The sequence below is a fragment of the Bacillus rossius genome, chromosome 12 (assembly GCF_032445375.1).
Source record: "Bacillus rossius redtenbacheri isolate Brsri chromosome 12, Brsri_v3, whole genome shotgun sequence".
NCBI lineage: Eukaryota > Metazoa > Arthropoda > Insecta > Phasmatodea > Bacillidae > Bacillus > Bacillus rossius.
Window position 1 is genome coordinate 814696 of NC_086339.1, and position 20545 is coordinate 835240.

The following is a 20545-nucleotide window of genomic DNA, read 5'->3' on the forward strand; positions in this document are numbered from 1 at the left end:
AGATTGAAGGTATATGTATTTGAATGATAGCGTATCGCGAAATGAAAGCGCGAATTTTTCCTGTCTCTATCCATGCTGAAGCACCACTTCAAACACTCGCGAGGTGATGCTACCTCGCTGTGGCTCGTGCTGCACGGCCTGGGGACACAAGGAGGAGGGCTCTAGTCGCAGGGAACCAGGAAGACGTCGAGGCTTCATTTGCACACAATTAGGCCCACGTGACCGGAGCAGGCGCTAACCTCCTCACCCCGGCGCACAACCGCTGCGCTCGAACCACGGCTTCTGTCGACGGCGTGTTACTGTCATCTAGCTACCGTAACAACTGATTCAGCCATGCCCCACGGCCGTACAGGCCCCGTCGGTCCACGTTCTTTCAGTGATTCTTGCGATGGGGAAGTTTGGTTCAATTTTTTTTTACATAAGGTATAAATCAGCAATGGCATATGTAGAGACCCGGAAAATTCGCGGGTTCAATGACCTCCAGGATAGACTCCAATATCCTCTACACACCCTGGCAAATGCCAACTGTACATTGGCTGCTGACTTGTGAGTCGTCTCGACTGGGTGGTCTGTGATTCGACACTTCTATGAGTGAGGGTCTCTAATTGGCCCTCAGTCCTCAGATTAATAGTAAACCAATGACAGAAGCAGCACTAAGGTATAATTATTTGAATTTTAGCATAACACGAAATGAACCCGCGAATTTTCCGCGTCTCTAGGCATATGTAAAAAAAAGGGGGGGAGGGTTGTCTGTAAAGTCGGTTTACGGACGATAATTTTACGTGATAACGTCATAAGTACTTGCAAATTTAATTTAAATAATTTATTTAAATACAATCACGAACAATTAGTTAAAAAGCCCGCCTTAACCTGTTTGATATTATAGAAGATTTTCTCGCACGGTGGTTGACCGGTTCTTGCAAGCGGAACGTGAAAATTTTTCGTGGGTGCAGCTGGCGTTCATCGATTTATAAGACGTTATCACGTCAAAAAATTAATTAATTTGTAGAGTGCGTATTGTTCGATAAAGACTGGGTGGCCACTTGCTCTCCTTGTTTACATCTGGCTCAGGTTGCACAGGGCGAGTCAAGCGCACTGTGGAGTGAAGCAGATGTCACCTAAATGTGCTTCGAGTCTACTTTGCTGCTTGATGAATCCGCGGAATAAGCGTGGCTCTACACATCGGGTTATTATTTCGGAGTAGAGACCGGAAAAATTCGCGGATTCATTTCGCGATACGCTAAAATTCAAATACATACACCTCTAAGCTGCTTTTGTTATTGGCTCACTGTTCATCTGGACGACTATGGGCCAATGAGAAACACTCAACCAAAGAAGTATCGTATCACAGGCAAACCAGTTTGAGACGACTCAAAGGTCAGCAGCCAATGAACAGGCGTTATTCTCCCGAGTATACTGAGGACCGTGTAGTCTATCCTGAAGGTCATCGAAAACGCGAATTTTTCCAGTCCCTATTTCGGAGGAATGTATAATCCCGGCAGCCCGCGACTCCAGACCAATCACAGCCCGGCTGGCCGCTCACTGCCGCCAGGCGAGGCGCAGTGGCGACCCGCTCCCCCCTGGTCTAAGACCTCCAGACGACAGAGCTCACCAGTCGAATGGCGCAAGCTTGCGAACCGGGTACAGGTACACACAAATAAAAACAATATATGTGCTTTCAAATAATATACTTTAGTGACTGATATTGTATACTAGCCCATACAATAAATACACATTTATTTATTGTGAATATTAGTTATAGGAATTGTGTTTATAAACTTTTCCAAGTGTATATTTACATTAGATTATGTTCCCTTATATATGATTTAATTGAATTATAAATTATTATATTATTATTTAATAAAAATTACTATTAATAGTCTAGATTAAACATTCAGCATATTTATTGATTTTCATAACTAATATTTATCTCGATTATTTTACTAAACTAAATAATTAATTTTGTACACATGTTTGCATTTATATTGAATACTGAGGATTTATCTTATTTTTAATTTGATTGAATTAATATTTTACCAACCGTATTTATAATATCACTCCCGTCATTTTATTATATTTACATTAAATATTGCATGTAAAATTAAAGTTAGTTTTTTTTTAACGCCAATTAAGTTAAACTTCGAAGACGCATACATAAGTACATGCACCTATTTTTTATTCAGTGGGAAAAAATTCAAACTGACATTGTGTTTCAAGGATGGTTGATTTCCATTATACATCACATTAGAGTTACGTAACGGCGAAAAATCACCTCAAGAAACAAGTAGAAAACGTCAAAAATTTGTGCTGGTTTTATTATCTTCGCCTCTCTTTATAATTAAGTACGGTATAGTTCAAACTAATCGGTTAAAAAAAAATCGCATAATGTTCCCTAACTTAATTGCCGCTCCCAAACTTGACAAACGGCATGTCGGGCACGGTTCAGGTCAAAAGACATAACGCTATGAACAGGTAATTTATTTAAATTGTTGCTTTTAAGGGGCCCGCCTCGTCAAGGTGTATGTGTGTTAGTGAGGCGGGATGATAAGCGCGACGCTCGCTGGTGCTTCTAGCGCGGTGTCTCCTCTGGACTGGCGCGCAGTCTTCTCGTCGTCACAGGATAACTGTGGAATTTGAGCGGTGACACTAACATTATATGGCCATGCAAGTCCCTTAAGTGCTTTCAAGAATCTGTACTGTTTGTTTCACGCCTAAAAATTACTCTGAAAACATGCGTTTTAGCCAATTTAGCGCTTCTAAAACTCGTTACAAAAATTTAATCCGAAATCAAAAGTACTTTCCGGCCCTCAGCGAACTCTTAAAAGCTTTTCGCAAGCAGACCCCGCTCGGATATCTGGAGTAGTTATCAAATCGCGTTGTTTTTCCCTGAAGCCTTGCGTACCGTGTGTGTGCCCGTGGTAGCGAGATAGCCTTCACTGACTGGGGAGTGGTGCGCGGGGGGGATTTAGAGGTTCAAACCCCCCCCCCCCCCCCAGCACCAAATCTTTAATTAATTTCTTATTCATCACTGAAACAAATTTCATATTAAAATTAATAAAATTTTTACCATTACAATATTTAAATTTAAGAACCAAAAACTGCTAAAATAGCACTATTTTACACCTTAAAATCCACCCCCCCCCCCCCCGCTTTAATACGGGGGGGGGGCATACTTCTTAACACCCCCCCCCCCCATACACAAATCCTGGCTACGCCACTGGGTGCGCCCGCTCCTCGTGCAAGGAGAAGACGGGCCAGTCTGGCAGTGTCGCTCTGCACACTCGACCAGGAGGAGCGCGGAAAGAGACAGCGAGTGTCTGACGTGACACATGTGAAAACACGCCGGTTAACCGCTAATTCCCTTATTCCGCCGCAAGCGGGATCTGCCTACTGAACCTGACAGCCGGCATGTTTCTGAGCAAACTCTGGGCATCGCGACAAGCATACTCTATATATAGGGACTGGAAAAATTCGCGTTTTCGATTGCCTTCAGGATAAACTACAAAGTCCTCGACATACTCGGGAAAATAACGCCTGTTCATTGGCTGCTGACTTGTGAGTCATCTCAACTGGTTTGTCTGTGATACGATACTTGTTTAATTGAGTGTTTCCCATTGGCCCAGAGTCATCCGGATGAAAAGTGAACCAATAACAAAAGCAGCTTAGAGGTGTATTTGAATTTTAGCGTATCGCGAAATGAATCCGCGAATTTTTCCGGTCGCTAACTATATATCAAGTGTGTTTTGTTTTTAGTATTCAAGTAGATGGTGCAGGTTGTGGTGCATGTCCAATCTGGTTTTAGCAGCACCAAAACTGCCACCTGCGTTCATGATGAATACAGGCTCGAGGATTTAATGTCTACTTCCTGTAGTAAAGTAGACTTGAAGCTCATATACATCTGCTTCACCTTTGTGATAAGCACACAGTGATCTTCACACGCACTGGACCAATAGTAAACAGGAAACAATAGTCGTGGGCGACCCAGTACAAATATTGGACTGTCTGTCTGTGATCTTGGCATCAGCCAAAGAGCACGAGTATGTATGGGTCAGTTGATTCTAGCCTGGAACATAATAGGTTCAAGTAACAAACTTTTCAGAAACATCAATTTTCTTCCGTTCACTGATGGTTACGAAACGTGTCAGTAATGCTTCGTGATACCAGAAAAGGTTTGAATGTTAACAAGTACCTAATATAAAATTTAAAAACCGGTGCTCCTAACATATCTGAATAACTGATACAGCGTGTTCAACACTAATGAACGTTTGAACATCGTTAACGCATTAGATATGGTCGTATAACAGTAAAGATTTTTCCAAAAGATTCATTGTAAAATTGACAAAACATGTGTGAAAATAACCAAAACGTTACGTACTACTTGCCAAAAATACGTGATTAACTCAAGACATGTGCGAGTTGGTTCGTAAATAACAGGAGAGTGCAGACGAAGGAGCGACGTTGTTATCAGTTGGAGGTGACCGCAGACTGCTTCAATCGCGCGCCGCACAGCAAGAAAACACAGCATGAACCCTAAATAGCTGTGTCGCCTCCCCACAGGCAAAGATGATGACATGGCTTCAAGTTTATGCGGTTTTATAGAGCGCCAAGGCCATCCCCGTGAGAGAGTGCCGAAATATGTTTCCCGTTCATCTCTACGAGCTAGCTGCTCTGTCGCGGGGCTGGTCGTAAAGAACGCGCAGTCACCACCAGCGACGCTCTCTCAGGGAACACGTAGTCGTCAGCCACACAGCCTCGAGGCAGGGCGAGGAGTCAGCTCTGTACTCGGAGCCACGACGGCGCAGGGTTCTCCGAACTGCTGCCGGCACCCCCCGCCCGCGACCTGACACACGACTGTCGCGGCAACAGCAGTGCCTACCAAAGACATCTACCCCCCGGGACAGTGAGGACCAGAACAATGCAGTGCTGTATCAACAGTGCGGGTTGTCAAGGTTCCAGATGGAAACCAAGCCGCAATGCGACTCACTAGTGCTAGAGCCATGCACGTGGGACGACAAATCGTGATGCAGTGGACTTGATGAGTTCACTGTCATCCTGTTACAGACACGGGACAGGAAGAACCACCAATAAGATAACTTGGAATGAACTTCCGTCCACGGCGCACCGTGCCACAGCACAACCAGCCTGAACCATCAGGACAGCCACGACGACTTCACGGCAGAGTAGACTGCAAGCACATACACACCTGCTTCACGCAGCTGATCAGACTGCAGTGTCCTTCCCGCGCCCTCAGCTGGTTGTCAACACGGAGAATATGTGGTTGACCAATCACCAGTGACCTGCTGGAGGATGTGGCCTGGTTATTGTCCAACGAGCACTCTGAACATGTTCGGCAATATATAGGTAGGGACTGGAAAAACTCGCGTTTTCGATGACCTTCAGGATAGACTACACAGTCCTCAGTATACTCGGGCAAATAACGCCTTTTCATTGGCTGCTGACTTGTGAGTCGTCTCAACTGGTTTGCCTGTGATACGATACTTCTTTAATTGATAATTGAGTGTTTCCCATCGGCCCATAGTCGTCCAGATGAACACTGAGCCAATAACAAAAGCAGCTTGAAGGTATATTTATTTGAATTTTAGCCTATCGCGAAATGAAACCGTGAATTTATCAGGTCTCTATATATAGGCCAGGCGAGTCTAGCCTGTCGGGAGAGCATGGCTTGGAAACACTGTCTAGAGAAGAGTGGGAGTGTTTGGTTCCGGAGGGCGAGGCGCCGCGGAGCAGGCAGGTGATGGCCGGCTGTTGTAAACAGCGCGAGGGGCCAGGGATCGGCCCTTAGCGGTTAGCCTCGCCTCGACAGCCTGCCTGCTCCTCGTGGCGCGGCCATTCATGCCAGCCACTCTGTGGTCCAGTAGGCCGGCCGCGCGCACTGTCTGGTCGCTGCGCCGCCGCGCTACATGGACCGTCTGCGCTTCCATCAATCAAAATAAACTGTGACACACAAGACTGCGTCACATAAAAATGTAAACCCATCAATCAACCCCACTTTACCACAAGATTGTGTCACATAAAAATGTAAACTAAAACCAGAAGTATATTACAATTAATTTAAAAGTTTCTAAAATAAAGTATCCGTTGCTGAAGGAACGCCGAGAGCTCCTCGCCGCACGGGAGCACCCGGGGATAACCCACGCGGTCACCACGTCTCCCGCGATGTGCCTGCACTGTCGGGCCTGACTCACCGCGACCAGAGAGTGGTCTGGCCTCACCCGCCTGTTCCTTCGCAGAAAATAAATTCCTTACTTGAAATATGTTCGAAAGTTCAACATCATCTGCAGCGTTGCGAACTTTGCAACCCAGCTAACTTCGTGGATTGTTACGTATGCACACGCGCCACGGTTATCTAGGCTGAAGCTCTCTCGGTATTCTGTGTCTCGGTCCACAGACAGTCCACAGACAGTCCACAGTGTTATCTGGTAGTTTAGCCAAAATGACTTCGGAGGAAAGGTCATGTGTTCGTCCGGGATGCCTGTTCCAACTCGATAAGAAATGGCGGTCCAAAACACAATCATATAATGACAAATCTGAATGCGTACATGTAAACGCAAGTAAACATTTACACATCAGACGTTAAGTGATGTTGTATGAAATGGCTTGCACTGTATACATTTTAAGAATTCAATTTTTTTAATTTAGAAAAAAAAAATAGTACGTCTAACGATAGAAGTAGCTAAAACATCGAAGAATAAAATACATATTCATTTCATAGAAATAAAACCACACTACAGTAGCACAATTTAAATGAATTTAACGTTGAAGTTTTATAAAATAACTCAAACCATAGCAAACAGTAAAATTGTTTTCAAACTTAAAAAGTTCCAGTTTTATTTTCTATTTCATTCTCCTTATCCATACTGCACAAAAATGTTAAAAATGCAACTTTGCGTGCTAATTATGCAAAAGGTGAAAGTTAAGCCACTCAAAATGTCTTCAAGTTTAACCGTGTGGAACATAAATATATAACATAACTAGCTGAAGTACCCGGCATTGCCCGGGCTAAGCACATCATGATATAAGGAACATCACTGCCCAGTTTCGAGTCTGTAGGACATGCGCTTGAAAAACGGGAAATTTTTATTTTGAAGTCCCATTGATTGCACAATCTCGGTGCATCAAGGCTAAAATTACGCATCGGCAAAACCGGGACGCCAATCTTCAGCTTCAGTTCGTGTGAAGGCAGGTAACTCCTAGGCAAGACGTGACTGACGCACCAAACGACAGCGCGTTACAAATTCAAGGCAACGCAGTTCTAAACTACGCTGTCATTAGCGCCTTTGGTTCGTTAGCAGCCGCGAGCTTCACCGAGCGGATGGGTTTCGCCAAGGAGAAAGTTAGGAAGTTGCCAGACCTTACTATATGACCGTGTGGCGGACGTAGAGAAATGACACAAACTCACGGTTTGAGTGTCTATGAACTACCTCCTATGATTTTCCATTGAAAACTGAATTTATTCGTTTTCAACTCCCTTAGGGATTGAATTTAATAATCATATAAGTAGTATATGTCACTCTTCGGCTCATAAAAAACTATCTATTTGGAAAAAAAACCATGTCGATCCGTGGCTCCGTTTCTGTGTGAAAGGAGGGCGAGCCGACAGGAAGGAGGGATGACCTGTAGGTGTGGCGGCTGGAGCTGGCGTGACGTCACCGGGCGACCGCGCTGAGCCGCTGACTAACCGGGACTGCCACGAGCTGGGCCGGAGACGTCATACGTAGAGACCGGAAAAATTCGCGAATTCATTACGCGATAGGCTAAAATACAAATAGTTATCCCTCAGTGCTGCCTCTGCCATTGGCTCAAAACTCACCTGGATGACTCTGGGCCAATGAGAAACGCCCGACCAAAGCTTTATCAAATCACAGGCTGCTACGTTGGGACGTCTCACAAGACAGCAGCCAATGAGTGGGTGGCATTTGACCGAGTGTACGTAGAACTATGGAGTTCATCCTGGAGGTCATTGAACCCGCGAATTTTTCCGGTCCTAGTCATCCGGCGTCTGGGGCACAGACCTGAATATACTTACAATAAAACGGTTACTGAGTCATCTGCATAGGATATATTTGTCAAAATGTGACAAAAAATAGACAATAAGACGTGATGAAGAGGACAATCAAACAGTTTGAAAATAGTTTGTCTGTTAATGTGTTACAGTAAAGCCCCGTCTACAAGAGCAATATCCTTAATTGTGTCCGACGGACACTGATCGTTGATTGGTCCATGTAACCCTCTTACATCATGGATGGATGTGAGCAGTGGTCCGAATAATTCGTCAAATTGAACTTTTGTCCCTTTCTAATCCATGTTCTTTGGAAGCATAGAATAATGACACTCTTATATGCGGTTTACTGTTAACGTAAAAAAGAAAATATGCTTTTTAACAGAAAGGAATAAATAAATAAATAAATAAATAAATAAATATAGACTTACACAACTTTCAAAAATAAAATACATTTTCTAAACCTAGCTGTGTACTCATTTACAATGCAGGAAAACAAAAACAATTGAAAAACACTAATTTTGGCGGTCTATATTTACTGCTCTCTCGTGACTCGTGACAGCGCTGTCCGGTGGGATCTCAATTCCATCCAGATTCATTGGAAAGTAGCCCTTCCACAAGTCAGAACATGCTGGCGGTCCGTGTCCTAGTCCTGATGTGAAAGACATCACATTGTCACACGGAAAACTGCCCTTTGCCTTGTTTACAACTGCGACGCCCCTGTGGATGTCCGAAACCACTTATCTAAGTAGTCACGAGAGAGCAGTAAATACAGAGCGCCAAATTAATGTTTTTCAATTGTTTTTGTTTTCCTGCATTGTAAATGAGTACGAAGCTAAATTTAGAATATTTATTTTACTTGTGAAAGTTGTGGGAGTAAATCTATATTTATTTATTCCTTTCTGTTTCAGAGCGCTTAATTTTTTTTTTCAAACGATAACAAGAAACCGCAGATAAGAGTGTCACTATTCTATGCTTCCAAAGGACATAGATTAGAAAGGAACAAAAGTTCAGGTTGACCAATTATTCGGACCACTGCTCACATCCATCCATGATGTAAGAGGGTTGCGTGGACCAATCAACGATCACTGTCCGTCGGACACAATTACTATAACACATTAACAGGCAAAATATTTTATATTGTTGGATTGCCCTGTTCATCACGTCTTATTGTCCCATTTGTTTTTCACATTTTGAAAAATATATCCTATACAGATGATTCCTTAACAGATTTATTGCAAGTATAGATATTCCGTAAATAAGACTACATAACTTGGGTTGCGCGCATTACCAGCTCTGGAAACTGACAACTACTGAGTGAACTTGACGCAACGAGAATAAATAAATTATATATATGTGTGTATATATATACACACACACACACACATACTCGGGCAGCTTTGTTGCAAGTAGCAGATAATACGAAGCATGTATCCGGCACAAAATTGGCAGCAAAAGAAAAATGTGCCATGCGTAAAAGGTAGAGAGAAATATCGGTGGTAATTGCACTAACCCAATAAGCAACGGGTAAAGGAAAAGCTAATGACCACGCTCCAGGCACACGAGGACTGGCTTCAGGCCGCTCCTCCGGGCTCGGAGCAGCGGGACCTCGTGTAGCAGTCGCCCGGGTTGCGACACGCCGTGTGGGGGCGGAGTCCGCCGGCAGACACCGGGCCAAGGCTGGCTCCAGGCTCCGCCCCTGCGGTCCAACAAGGGCCGCACACTCCGGCCGGACACTCGCGCCACGTGCATTAGTGCAATTATAATAACTCTCATCAAGTTTCAACTAAGAGTTTAATATATATACTTGGGCCGGTAAATATGTAGTTGGGCGATATTTGCTAAAAAAAAAAATTTTAAAATTCCGAATATACCTTTATTCTATGCTTTTTAATTTCCTCTTTTCATAAAGCCCGGCGGAGATAAGAAATTACAAATACTTTAGGAGATGTCGCCGTTCTTATTTTGCAATAAGTACAAGACCTGTGCAATCATTCGACCGATGCAATTTTTTTATTTTGCCGTGCGTTCGTGAATGCCTAATTAATTAAAATAGTCGATTAGGTCAGGTCAGTTACATTATAAATACTTTCAAACTAAGACGACATTAAAAATAATGTGAATTAATTTTAATGTTTGTTTAGTTTTTAAGTATTTATAATGTAACTGACCTGACCAAACAAACCGGGACAAAGGATGAACTCACGTAATTTTTTTTTACTTATTACTTGCGCAATAATATACAAATAACAAAAATAAAACATTAACATTTGAAACGTTACAAACTCACCTAAGTTCACGTGACAACATTTTCCAATTAAAAAAAAATTGATACTCATAAACAAGGAACAATGGTGAACGCCGCAAGAAAAAAAACAATTTCATACTCGTAAACAAGAAACAATGGTGAACGCCGCATGAATGCACAGATATTGTGATGAAAATTTAAAAATTCGATATCTCCTAAAGTATTTGGAATTTCTTATCTCCGCCGGGTTTTATGAACAGAGGAAGTTAAAAAGCACAGAATAAAAGTATTTTCGGAATGTTAAAAAAAAACTTTAGAAAATATCGCCCAACTACATATTTACCTTTGAGCCAAACCTGTTATTTTCATGCCTACATATTTTTATAATTCCTATTTGCATTTTCACGTACTTCGTTTTCAGTTTCCAAGCAACTTAGCGAAATACAAATGCAACAAAATTATAAAAACCTAAAATTAAAGTTTGTAAAAAAAATGTTTTTTTCGCGCTTAGTTTTTTTTTTTTTTGCATTCATGATGCTTCTCATTGACGAATATTGTTCATTACGTCAGATGCAGATGATGCTGTCTGATGTGTTTGACCGCGGAGCTTCAAGGTCCTGACAGCTCTGGTCTGGCGCGACTGTACCGTCACAGCTCACATGAACCCATCAAACGCCACACTCGCATCTGCGCCATCAGACCGACGCGACAGCGCGAATGTGTTGCTCGAGTGAAGAACGGGGGAGGGGGGAGGAGCAATATTGCCCAGACAAGTCATTCACTGAACCAGCGCCACAACTGCTATCAGTCGTGAAGGACGACCTTCCCTCCCAGTCCATACTTGTATTATTACCAAACGTTACTAACAGGATTAAACTTACTTTCACAGACTAGTCGTGTTATTATTTCACGCGTATTATTATTATGAAAGCTTCCCAGCAACTTCAAGAGACAGCGGTGATGTCTAACAAGGTTCGGAAGTTTAGACAGTTGTTCGGCAGAGAACTGGCGGGACTAGTAGGAAACACGGCGGGAGTCGGGCTCGCCGCCACACAGGCCTGTGACGTGTCTCAGCAGTGTGACCGTGTGACCTCCCGCCGGCCCGAGGGTTGTGCAAGTGCAACAGACGAGGCCAACCACTGAGCTGGGAACACTGGGCAGTGATGCGGTCCACACCAGTGATCTGGTCAGGCCCTCCCTGCTGGGAACACTGGGCAGTGATGCGGTCCACACCAGTGATCTGGTCGAGTCAGCGCGAGCAGGCATGGCCGCACTTTCACGGACTTACATCAGATGCAAATATTAGAGTGTAATTTACGAAACTTCAGAATATAATATTAATACAATAAGTATTACAAGTTGTAATACAAGTATCTTGCATTACAACCTCGTCTCACGAAAAATGCCCATATTTTAAATGTTTGGAATGTTTATTATGTTAGCTTAAGGTTTTAATATTTTATTTCGTCATGATTACTTTCCATGTTTTTTAGTCAAGACCTATTCACATTTCCGACAGCTTCATTTTGTATTAACTTTAAAATACCATACCAGTATGTGTTTTCAGTTGTTATTAAAATTCAGAAGAGGAATGACTATATGTACTGCTATCTTCTGGCAATCAAATCAACCTTTTTTCGCCGAGTCATAATCGACTGTAGCGACTCATGTTCCAGCCCACCGACAGAAATGAACCTAACATTCCTTCGACACTGCTTGTGCCTGTTGTCGCGGATTGGAAATGTGTGAACTTCGGTTCACGCGCACAAAGACCCGTGTAGTCCCAGTATGTGTCGGCGCAACGTTTAAAGGAATGATCAGATCCATAGATCATTCTTGGGCCAAGATCATTGGATCGCGGATCGAAGAGCACAATGGTGCAACTGGCCAATAGGGTCCTAAATTGAGAACAGACATACTGCTCTGTGCTACACATTATTGATGAATGAGGACCTACTGATAGTGCCATTATAACTAATCTCCACCATGACTAATTTTATAGAGCGGATACTTCTTTAACACACACACTATATATATATACACACACACACACACACATATATATACACACACATTCTCACTGCACCGGTAAGCCTAAACTAGTAAGAACTAGAGTAAAAGGTTCGCGGGACAAGTAGGTCGTGACCTCGGTGTTTACATTCACAAGACGACTTGGTGGCGCTAGGGTGGTCTCGTTATGCAACATGCCAGACACAGACCATTGAGGGGAGGCCAGTTTACGCTTGCAAAATCGTGACTGTCAAACGGGATTGATTGACGTAAACGTCAAAACCTATGGGTTTACGGTAAACTTCCTGTATGTTTTACAATATTTCTTACCCATGCATGCGTGGGGGCCGGAACATGGGCGGTGTGCAACATGCGCCCCTGAATGTAGATGTCGAGCATCCTGCAGGCATGGCAACATGCTGGAGAGTAGACCTGTAGCAAATCGTATGCATTCGGTACTGAGTAACGGGTGCGCCATCTAGTAACGAGTAACGAAACATTACACACGGCTGCATCTCGTTACTCGCATTTTTCGTATGTTTTACGCATGCGCGCGCATATTCGATGAATTTACGTTACAAAGAACGATATTTGTTTATTAAGTAAAGTATAATTTGGAAATTCGTCGTCCAAGTTTTTTACTGTTTATTAAAGGTATTGTGTGTGTAGACAAAGTTTGAGATTGGAACAGAAGCAACGTAAGAAAGTATTTTTTACAAATTAGAAATATGTATGTTTTTGTTTTTAATTATCACGTATTTTCACGTTTTTTTGTTCTTATATATATATATATATATATATATATATATATATAAAGCCGCTCTAATGAGATTTAATTGTTTCTTGGTTAACAAAAACTGTTAATTATCAAATATTGTTAATTGTTTATATTCTATTTATTATTATTTACGCGACGTCATACCGTACGCGTACGCAATACGACTCGATTCGTTGCATGTATTGCGGTATCAGTAGTAACGAGTAACGATACGATAGTAACGAGTACTAATTGTTATAGTAACGAATACATACGGGTACGCTATTTTTTTCGTTACTTTGACACCTCTAGTGGAGCGAGAGCGAGAGCGAGAGCGAGAGCGAGAGCGAGAGCGAGAGCGAGAGCGAGGTTACCGGAGTGCACGACGCCGTCGCTGCAGTCGTCCTCCGGGTCTTCGCGCGCCTGCTCCACCACCACCAGGGGCGGCTGCTGCGGCGAGGCGGCGGCGGCGGAGGCGGCGCGCCGCAGCTGCGACAGCTGCCTGCCGGGGGCGGCGGGGGCGGCCAGCTGCAGCAGCGACGACGACCGCGGCGGCTGCGGCGACCCCAGCGACACGTAGAAGGTGGACCTGCGGCGCGCCGGCCTGGCCTCCTCCTTGTCCAGCATCTCGCCTCTACTCGCCCCTACTCGCCCCGGCCACAGGCCGTCATCGGCGGTGCTCGACGGCTCTTCTCTGCCGGCTGTCGTGGGGCGCAGTCTGTTCACTCGGCCGACCCGTGGATGCACAGCTCTTCCGACAGTACGAGCTTCACGACATTCTGCCGCATGGTCCGAAAACTCGTGAAACTTGGGTTCTTCTGTAACTGCGTTACACTCGCTTCCGTAAACTTGGCTTCTCCGCGCCTCGAAAAAAAAAAAAAAAAAGTCGACGAACGCACGATAAAACAAGGCGAAGGAAAAAAAACAAAACAAAAGAATCTCTTTCTCAAAGACACCACACACGGACCACACACAAACCAAAAGCACACTAAACAAAGCTTTAGTTCTTGCGCAAAAACGATTTAATAACCTCGGGATTAATCACAAACGAACCGCTTAAAAATAGCGGTTGTTACTGTTCTAATCGCGGAACAAAACACGTCCGAAAATACGATATGTTTGAAGGCGGGCCGCCACGAAGCCAGCCACGCGCGGTCGAGCCACGGACTGGTGAGTCCACTCCCCTCGCACCCCTCCCGCCCTCCATCCCCTCCACTCCCCTCCGCGGGAACCGCGCGGCAAAGAACATCAGCCGCAAACACCAGCGCACCGCGCCATCCCACCCGCTACAACCCGAGCCTTTTTTATTCCGTTGTTGACAAACAACGACTCCCAGCGCAGTCTACAAACGCTATAAAACAACATCCGTTTCCGCACGTAACTCAAACCATATATCCTGAGGTTTTCCATACTTACATTTATTTTTGAAGTTATACTTATTTAGGTGCGTTATGAAAAAATGATGAGAGTGAATTTTTAAGATGCGCGCGCATCACTGTAACACAAAATTAACAGGTTGAAGCTGCCCGCTAGAGCGTTCATTAAGTCTCGAAAAGAAGGTACCAACAAAATAGAAATATAACCTCTATTAGTCGCGAATGTTGGCACGCTCGTCGCCTCTGATCACTGTTTTCATATCTATACTAATATTATAAAGCTGAAGAGTTTGTTTGTTTGTTTGAACGCGCTAATTTCAGGAACCACTGGTCCGATTTGAAAAATTCTTTCAGTGTTGGATAGTACATTTATCGAGGAAGGCTATAGGCTATATTATATTATCAATAACATTAGGGATCCTTACTAAAAGTCGAATTTTGAATCAAATGCGTTGGAGGGGGTTAGATACAACATGCAGTACACGTACGAAGTGTGTGTTGACAATGCCGCAGGCGCTAGAAGTTTATTTCCTATTGCCTATTAACATTGTTGCCACGCACTAGATGCCTTATCATTCTTAATTTTCCCATACAAGTAAAAAACACCCGTGTGATATTAACAACGAAGCAATCAATACCCTCATAAGAGTTCAATTAGTATTTTAATACTTTTTATCCCTTTAAATCGCAAACCTAAACTATTGTTTTTTTCCTCTCTCTGTGTTTAATTTGTTTTTTTTATTGCCCTTTATTTTTTCAAGTATATATATATATTTTACAGACTTGAAACTTCACAGTAATGTTCCTTATGTTACGCAGGATAACATTTTCCGAAAATTAGATCCCATGGGTGGTTAAAACCAGGCAACAGTGGGTACTTTGTCTGCATGAGAACAGGATTTTGCTTTGTTCATGCCTTCTGCGTCTCCATGGCAACGGGCATCGCGCGGCAGTGGCGTACCCACAAGGAGGGGCATGTATAATGAGCGGCGCAAGAGTGATCTGCCTATAGACTGCCGTAGCGAAGTACGGGTACATCAGTTGTACCTTTGAATATATATTCAAAGGTTGTACGTTGCGTGCACGAGTCGGGAAACCATCGGTGCTATTCATTTTCTCTCCGGTACATTATACAGCATTGTAATAAATTTTCACTGTTTTTTTTTATTTACCATTACTGTAAATGGGAGATGTGGCTTAATTTTTTTCCATTAGTATAGCCGTGCGAAGCCGGGTCGGGCAGCTAGTTTATAATATTTATCCACTTTTTTTTTTTTAGTTTCTACAATCACATGTGTTTTAGTTTCATACAAGTGCGAATTATATATGTGTTAATAAATTATATTCAGTAGTGATTTAAATTGAATATTTTGATTAATATTATTTACTATTCGTAAATATTAGTAAAAAAAATTCTTATTTTTTTTTCAAATGCTCCAATATAATTGAGGTTAACTATCCGTATGTATTTTTATTGATATAAATTAAAATATTATTTATTATAATTAATACTAAATATTATTAAATTACTAATGTAAAATATTTATTATTGGTTATTTAATATTTACAAACTAAAGAAATAAATTTAATAAAACATTTAATAAAAAATTTGTGATCAAAATTAAAATCGAACATCAAATTAAAATATTAAATTTTAATATTCATTATTAAATTTAATAAATAATAAATATTTATAAAAATTAATGAACAAATTTAATAAAAACGTCTTGATAAAAATGAAAAGTGAATATTAAATTAAGAAAATAAATATTTAAAAAATGAATAAACTTAAATTAATTTTTTTAATTTATTATTAAACTTATTTATTTTCTTTTAAAATATTTAATAATCAATAATAAATATTTAAAATTAAGAATCTTATAATATTTAGTACAAATTATGTCATATATATTTATTATTCTCTAAATTTTATTTATTTAATTTTTCAAATTTAACCTGGACTTTATTGACTGTGTTGACTATCTTTTTCCAGCCCTTTTATCATGTTATTGTAATGAATTATTTGCATTAAATTAAAAACTATTTTTTAATGATGCCAAAGAAGAATAACTTCTCACGCGCGTACAAAGTACATGTACCCATTTTTTTACCCTGCCGTTAATGTTCTTTGCTGGCCGCGAGCTGTACAGATACGTCATCTCAGACTAGTTCCCCGTCGAGTTACGAAGGAAGTTTCTTAGAAGTGATTCACAGCCTCTCTCGACACGAATATCATCAACCTGCGATAACATTTTTTTCTCTGGAGTTAAAATATTAATACAGATAACGTAAGTAGCGCAGTATTTATTTAGCTAACCTATTTTTTTATACTCTCGGCTTTAGATTTATTTCACAAGATACACTTTTAATTTGAATATGCAGGTTTTTATAACATATGAAATACAAATTACATTTAAGTTTAGCAACAACACGGTTCTGTCTTGTAAAATATGCAAATAAATAGAGAAATAATATGGAATGCCGTGGTATTAAGAATCCTGTCGAAAATTTCGAAATTCGATGGTGCGAACACGCACAAACAAAGTAAATAATTCTATATGCCAAACAACCCAACTGGATTAGCACTGCTAGACTCGCTCAGTATTACTAGAAACTAACAGAACGGAAACATCACAACTCGACTACTTCATACTGCGCTGCGCTCTAGTGTGTTCGTGCTGGCGAGCTGGTAGTGGCCAATTGTAAAGATGTCTCTTCGATCGCGAGAAAGCAGACAAGCCACGCGTACCGCTGATAAAAACCTGTCTTTTCTCTCAATTTCTCTCGCTTCCCGCGAACAGGACTTTCGCCGGCTACATCCCTCCTGTTCCTCTAGTTTCGTCACGTGACTGGACGTTGCAACGGCCAGGACGCGCAACTTTCCAGTTTTGCCAACTACAACACATGGATCGTCATGGTCAAAGATAAAACCATGCCTGCCTTATCTTTGAATTAGCAGCCTCTCGAAAAGATTACGTTTTTTTCTTACGAATCTTCAATGAGTTGGCTCAAATGGCAGGCCGTAAAATAACATTTAAAACAGGAATTTTCGTTCAAAACAAGTTTTCACAACGTTAATACCAGGTGGTTACTGTTTGATTAAAACAAACACCAGACAAAAATGTAAAAGAAAATACAAATGCATTTATTATAAGGCAATATTATCTCTGAAAGATTTGTGCAATGGGAGTGTATGACTTGATGTAAGCTTTTGGACATACGCATACATATGTTTTTGTCATTTGTGTTTTTTGTAGTTTTCTTTTACAGACATACATGTGCTTAGCAATGGCGTATGTTCAAAAGCTTACATCAAGTCATGAAAAGGCAAGATATGATTTTATTCTACGCAAGAGGGCAGAGGGTTTTAAGGCCAGCCGAACAAGAACTACGTGAAGTGCTTGAATAAGTAATAAATGCAAATTACTGAAAGCTGAGTTAGTAATTAAATATTGTTATCCAGCCGCATTTGTTCTAATGATCGGAACAACTGATAAGATCATTAAATGTCCCTGGTTGGAGTCCCGTACAGGGAAAGAGGTTTTTGGATAAAACATTTCCTTCCCACGGCTCAAGAGATGGGTATTATTTCGAAAGCAACGACAAACCACTGTAGAATCGCCTCGTACAAATATATAGATTCTCTCTCTCTCTCTCTCTCTCTCTCTCTCTCTCTCTCTCTCTCGTAGTACGTTGCGCTCTCCACTGCCGTGGCCGGAATCAACACTTCACTAAAATCATCAAACAATGCATGTCATAAAAAGGCAGACTAGCATACCGCGCCAAAACAACAAGTCCCTAGCAAAGCCATCCGCCGAAGAAAACCCATGTTGGTACTTGGAACCTTGTTCCCCCGAGAGGGGCCAGAAGAACGGAAGTTCTGTGAAATGCATTTATCGCTTAGCGGGAAGCCTCCTCGCGCGGGGCAGCCCTCCCAGTGGGGCAGCCCTTCCAGTGGGGCAGCCCTTCCAGTGGGGCAGCCCTTCCAGTGGGGCAGCCCTCCCAGTGGGGCAGCCCTTCCAGTGGGGCAGCCCTTCCAGTGGGGCAGCCCTCCCAGTGGGGCAGCCCTTCCAGTGGGGCAGCCCTCCCAGTGGGGCAGCCCTTCCAGTGGGGCAGCCCTTCCAGTGGGGCAGCCCTCCCAGTGGGGCAGCCCTCCCAGTGGGGCAGCCCTTCCAGTGGGGCAGCCCTTCCAGTGGGGCAGCCCTCCCAGTGGGGCAGCCCTTCCAGTGGGGCAGCCCTCCCAGTGGGGCAGCCCTCCCAGTGGGGCAGCCCTCCCAGTGGGGCAGCCCTCCCAGTGGGGCAGCCCTTCCAGTGGGGCAGCCCTTCCAGTGGGGCAGCCCTCCCAGTGGGGCAGCCCTCCCAGTGGGGCAGCCCTCCCAGTGGGGCAGCCCTCCCAGTGGGGCAGCCCTCCCAGTGGGGCAGCCCTTCCAGTGGGGCAGCCCTCCCAGTGGGGCAGCCCTTCCAGTGGGGCAGCCCTCCCAGTGGGGCAGCCCTCCCAGTGGGGCAGCCCTCCCAGTGGGGCAGCCCTTCCAGTGGGGCAGCCCTTCCAGTGGGGCAGCCCTTCCAGTGGGGCAGCCCTCCCAGTGGGGCAGCCCTCCCAGTGGGGCAGCCCTCCCAGTGGGGCAGCCCTTCCAGTGGGGCAGCCCTCCCAGTGGGGCAGCCCTCCCAGTGGGGCAGCCCTTCCAGTGGGGCAGCCCTTCCAGTGGGGCAGCCCTCCCAGTGGGGCAGCCCTCCCAGTGGGGCAGCCCTCCCAGTGGGGCAGCCCTCCCAGTGGGGCAGCCCTCCCAGTGGGGCAGCCCTCCCAGTGGGGCAGCCCTTCCAGTGGGGCAGCCCTTCCAGTGGGGCAGCCCTCCCAGTGGGGCAGCCCTCCCAGTGGGGCAGCCCTCCCAGTGGGGCAGCCCTCCCAGTGGGGCAGCCCTTCCAGTGGGGCAGCCCTTCCAGTGGGGCAGCCCTTCCAGTGGGGCAGCCCTCCCAGTGGGGCAGCCCTCCCAGTGGGGCAGCCCTTCCAGTGGGGCAGCCCTCCCAGTGGGGCAGCCCTTCCAGTGGGGCAGCCCTTCCAGTGGGGCAGCCCTTCCAGTGGGGCAGCCCTCCCAGTGGGGCAGCCCTTCCAGTGGGGCAGCCCTTCCAGTGGGGCAGCCCTCCCAGTGGGGCAGCCCTTCCAGTGGGGCAGCCCTTCCAGTGGGGCAGCCCTCCCAGTGGGGCAGCCCTTCCAGTGGGGCAGCCCTCCCAGTGGGGCAGCCCTTCCAGTGGGGCAGCCCTCCCAGTGGGGCAGCCCTTCCAGTGGGGCAGCCCTCCCAGTGGGGCAGCCCTTCCAGTGGGGCAGCCCTTCCAGTGGGGCAGCCCTCCCAGTGGGGCAGCCCTTCCAGTGGGGCAGCCCTTCCAGTGGGGCAGCCCTCCCAGTGGGGCAGCCCTTCCAGTGGGGCAGCCCTCCCAGTGGGGCAGCCCTTCCAGTGGGGCAGCCCTCCCAGTGGGGCAGCCCTTCCAGTGGGGCAGCCCTTCCAGTGGGGCAGCCCTTCCAGTGGGGCAGCCCTCCCAGTGGGGCAGCCCTCCCAGTGGGGCAGCCCTCCCAGTGGGGCAGCCCTTCCAGTGGGGCAGCCCTCCCAGTGGGGCAGCCCTCCCAGTGGGGCAGCCCTCCCAGTGGGGCAGCCCTCCCAGTGGGGCAGCCCTCCCAGTGGGGCAGCCCTCCCAGTGGGGCAGCCCTCCCAGTGGGGCAGCCCTCCCAGTGGGGCAGCCCTTCCAGTGGGGCAGCCCTCCCAGTGGGGCAGCCCTCCCAGTGGGGCAGCCCTCCCAGTGGGGCAGCCCTCCCAGTGGGGCAGCCCTCCCAGTGGGGCAGCCCTCCCAGTGGGGCAGCCCTTCCAGTGGGGCAGCCCTCCCAGTGGGGCAGCCCTCCCAGTGGGGCAGCCCTCCCAGTGGGGCAGCCCTCCCAGTGGGGCAGCCCTCCCAGTGGGGCAGCCCTCCCAGTGGGGCAGCCCTCCCAGTGGGGCAGCCCTTCCAGTGGGGCAGCCCTCCCAGTGGGGCAGCCCTCCCAGTGGGGCAGCCCTCCCAGTGGGGCAGCCCTCCCAGTGGGGCAGCCCTTCCAGTGGGGCAGCCCTCCCAGTGGGGCAGCCCTTCCAGTGGGGCAGCCCTTCCAGTGG

At 45.4% G+C, this 20545-nt stretch overlaps 1 protein-coding gene across 12 annotated transcripts in view; it reads right to left on the reverse strand.

The window, feature by feature from the left end:
* Positions 1–20545, reverse strand: part of LOC134537324 (ras GTPase-activating protein raskol) — a 327338-nt gene that overhangs the window by 41579 nt on the left and 265214 nt on the right. The window contains exon 1 of one of the 12 annotated variants that reach the window (XM_063377634.1): positions 13410–14165. The exons of the other annotated variants lie outside the window; for them this stretch is intronic. Coding sequence (XP_063233704.1) covers positions 13410–13662 — 253 coding nt within the window. The 5' untranslated portion in view covers positions 13663–14165. Of the gene's footprint in view, positions 1–13409; positions 14166–20545 lie in introns of those variants that run through there. 12 annotated transcript variants of the gene reach the window in all.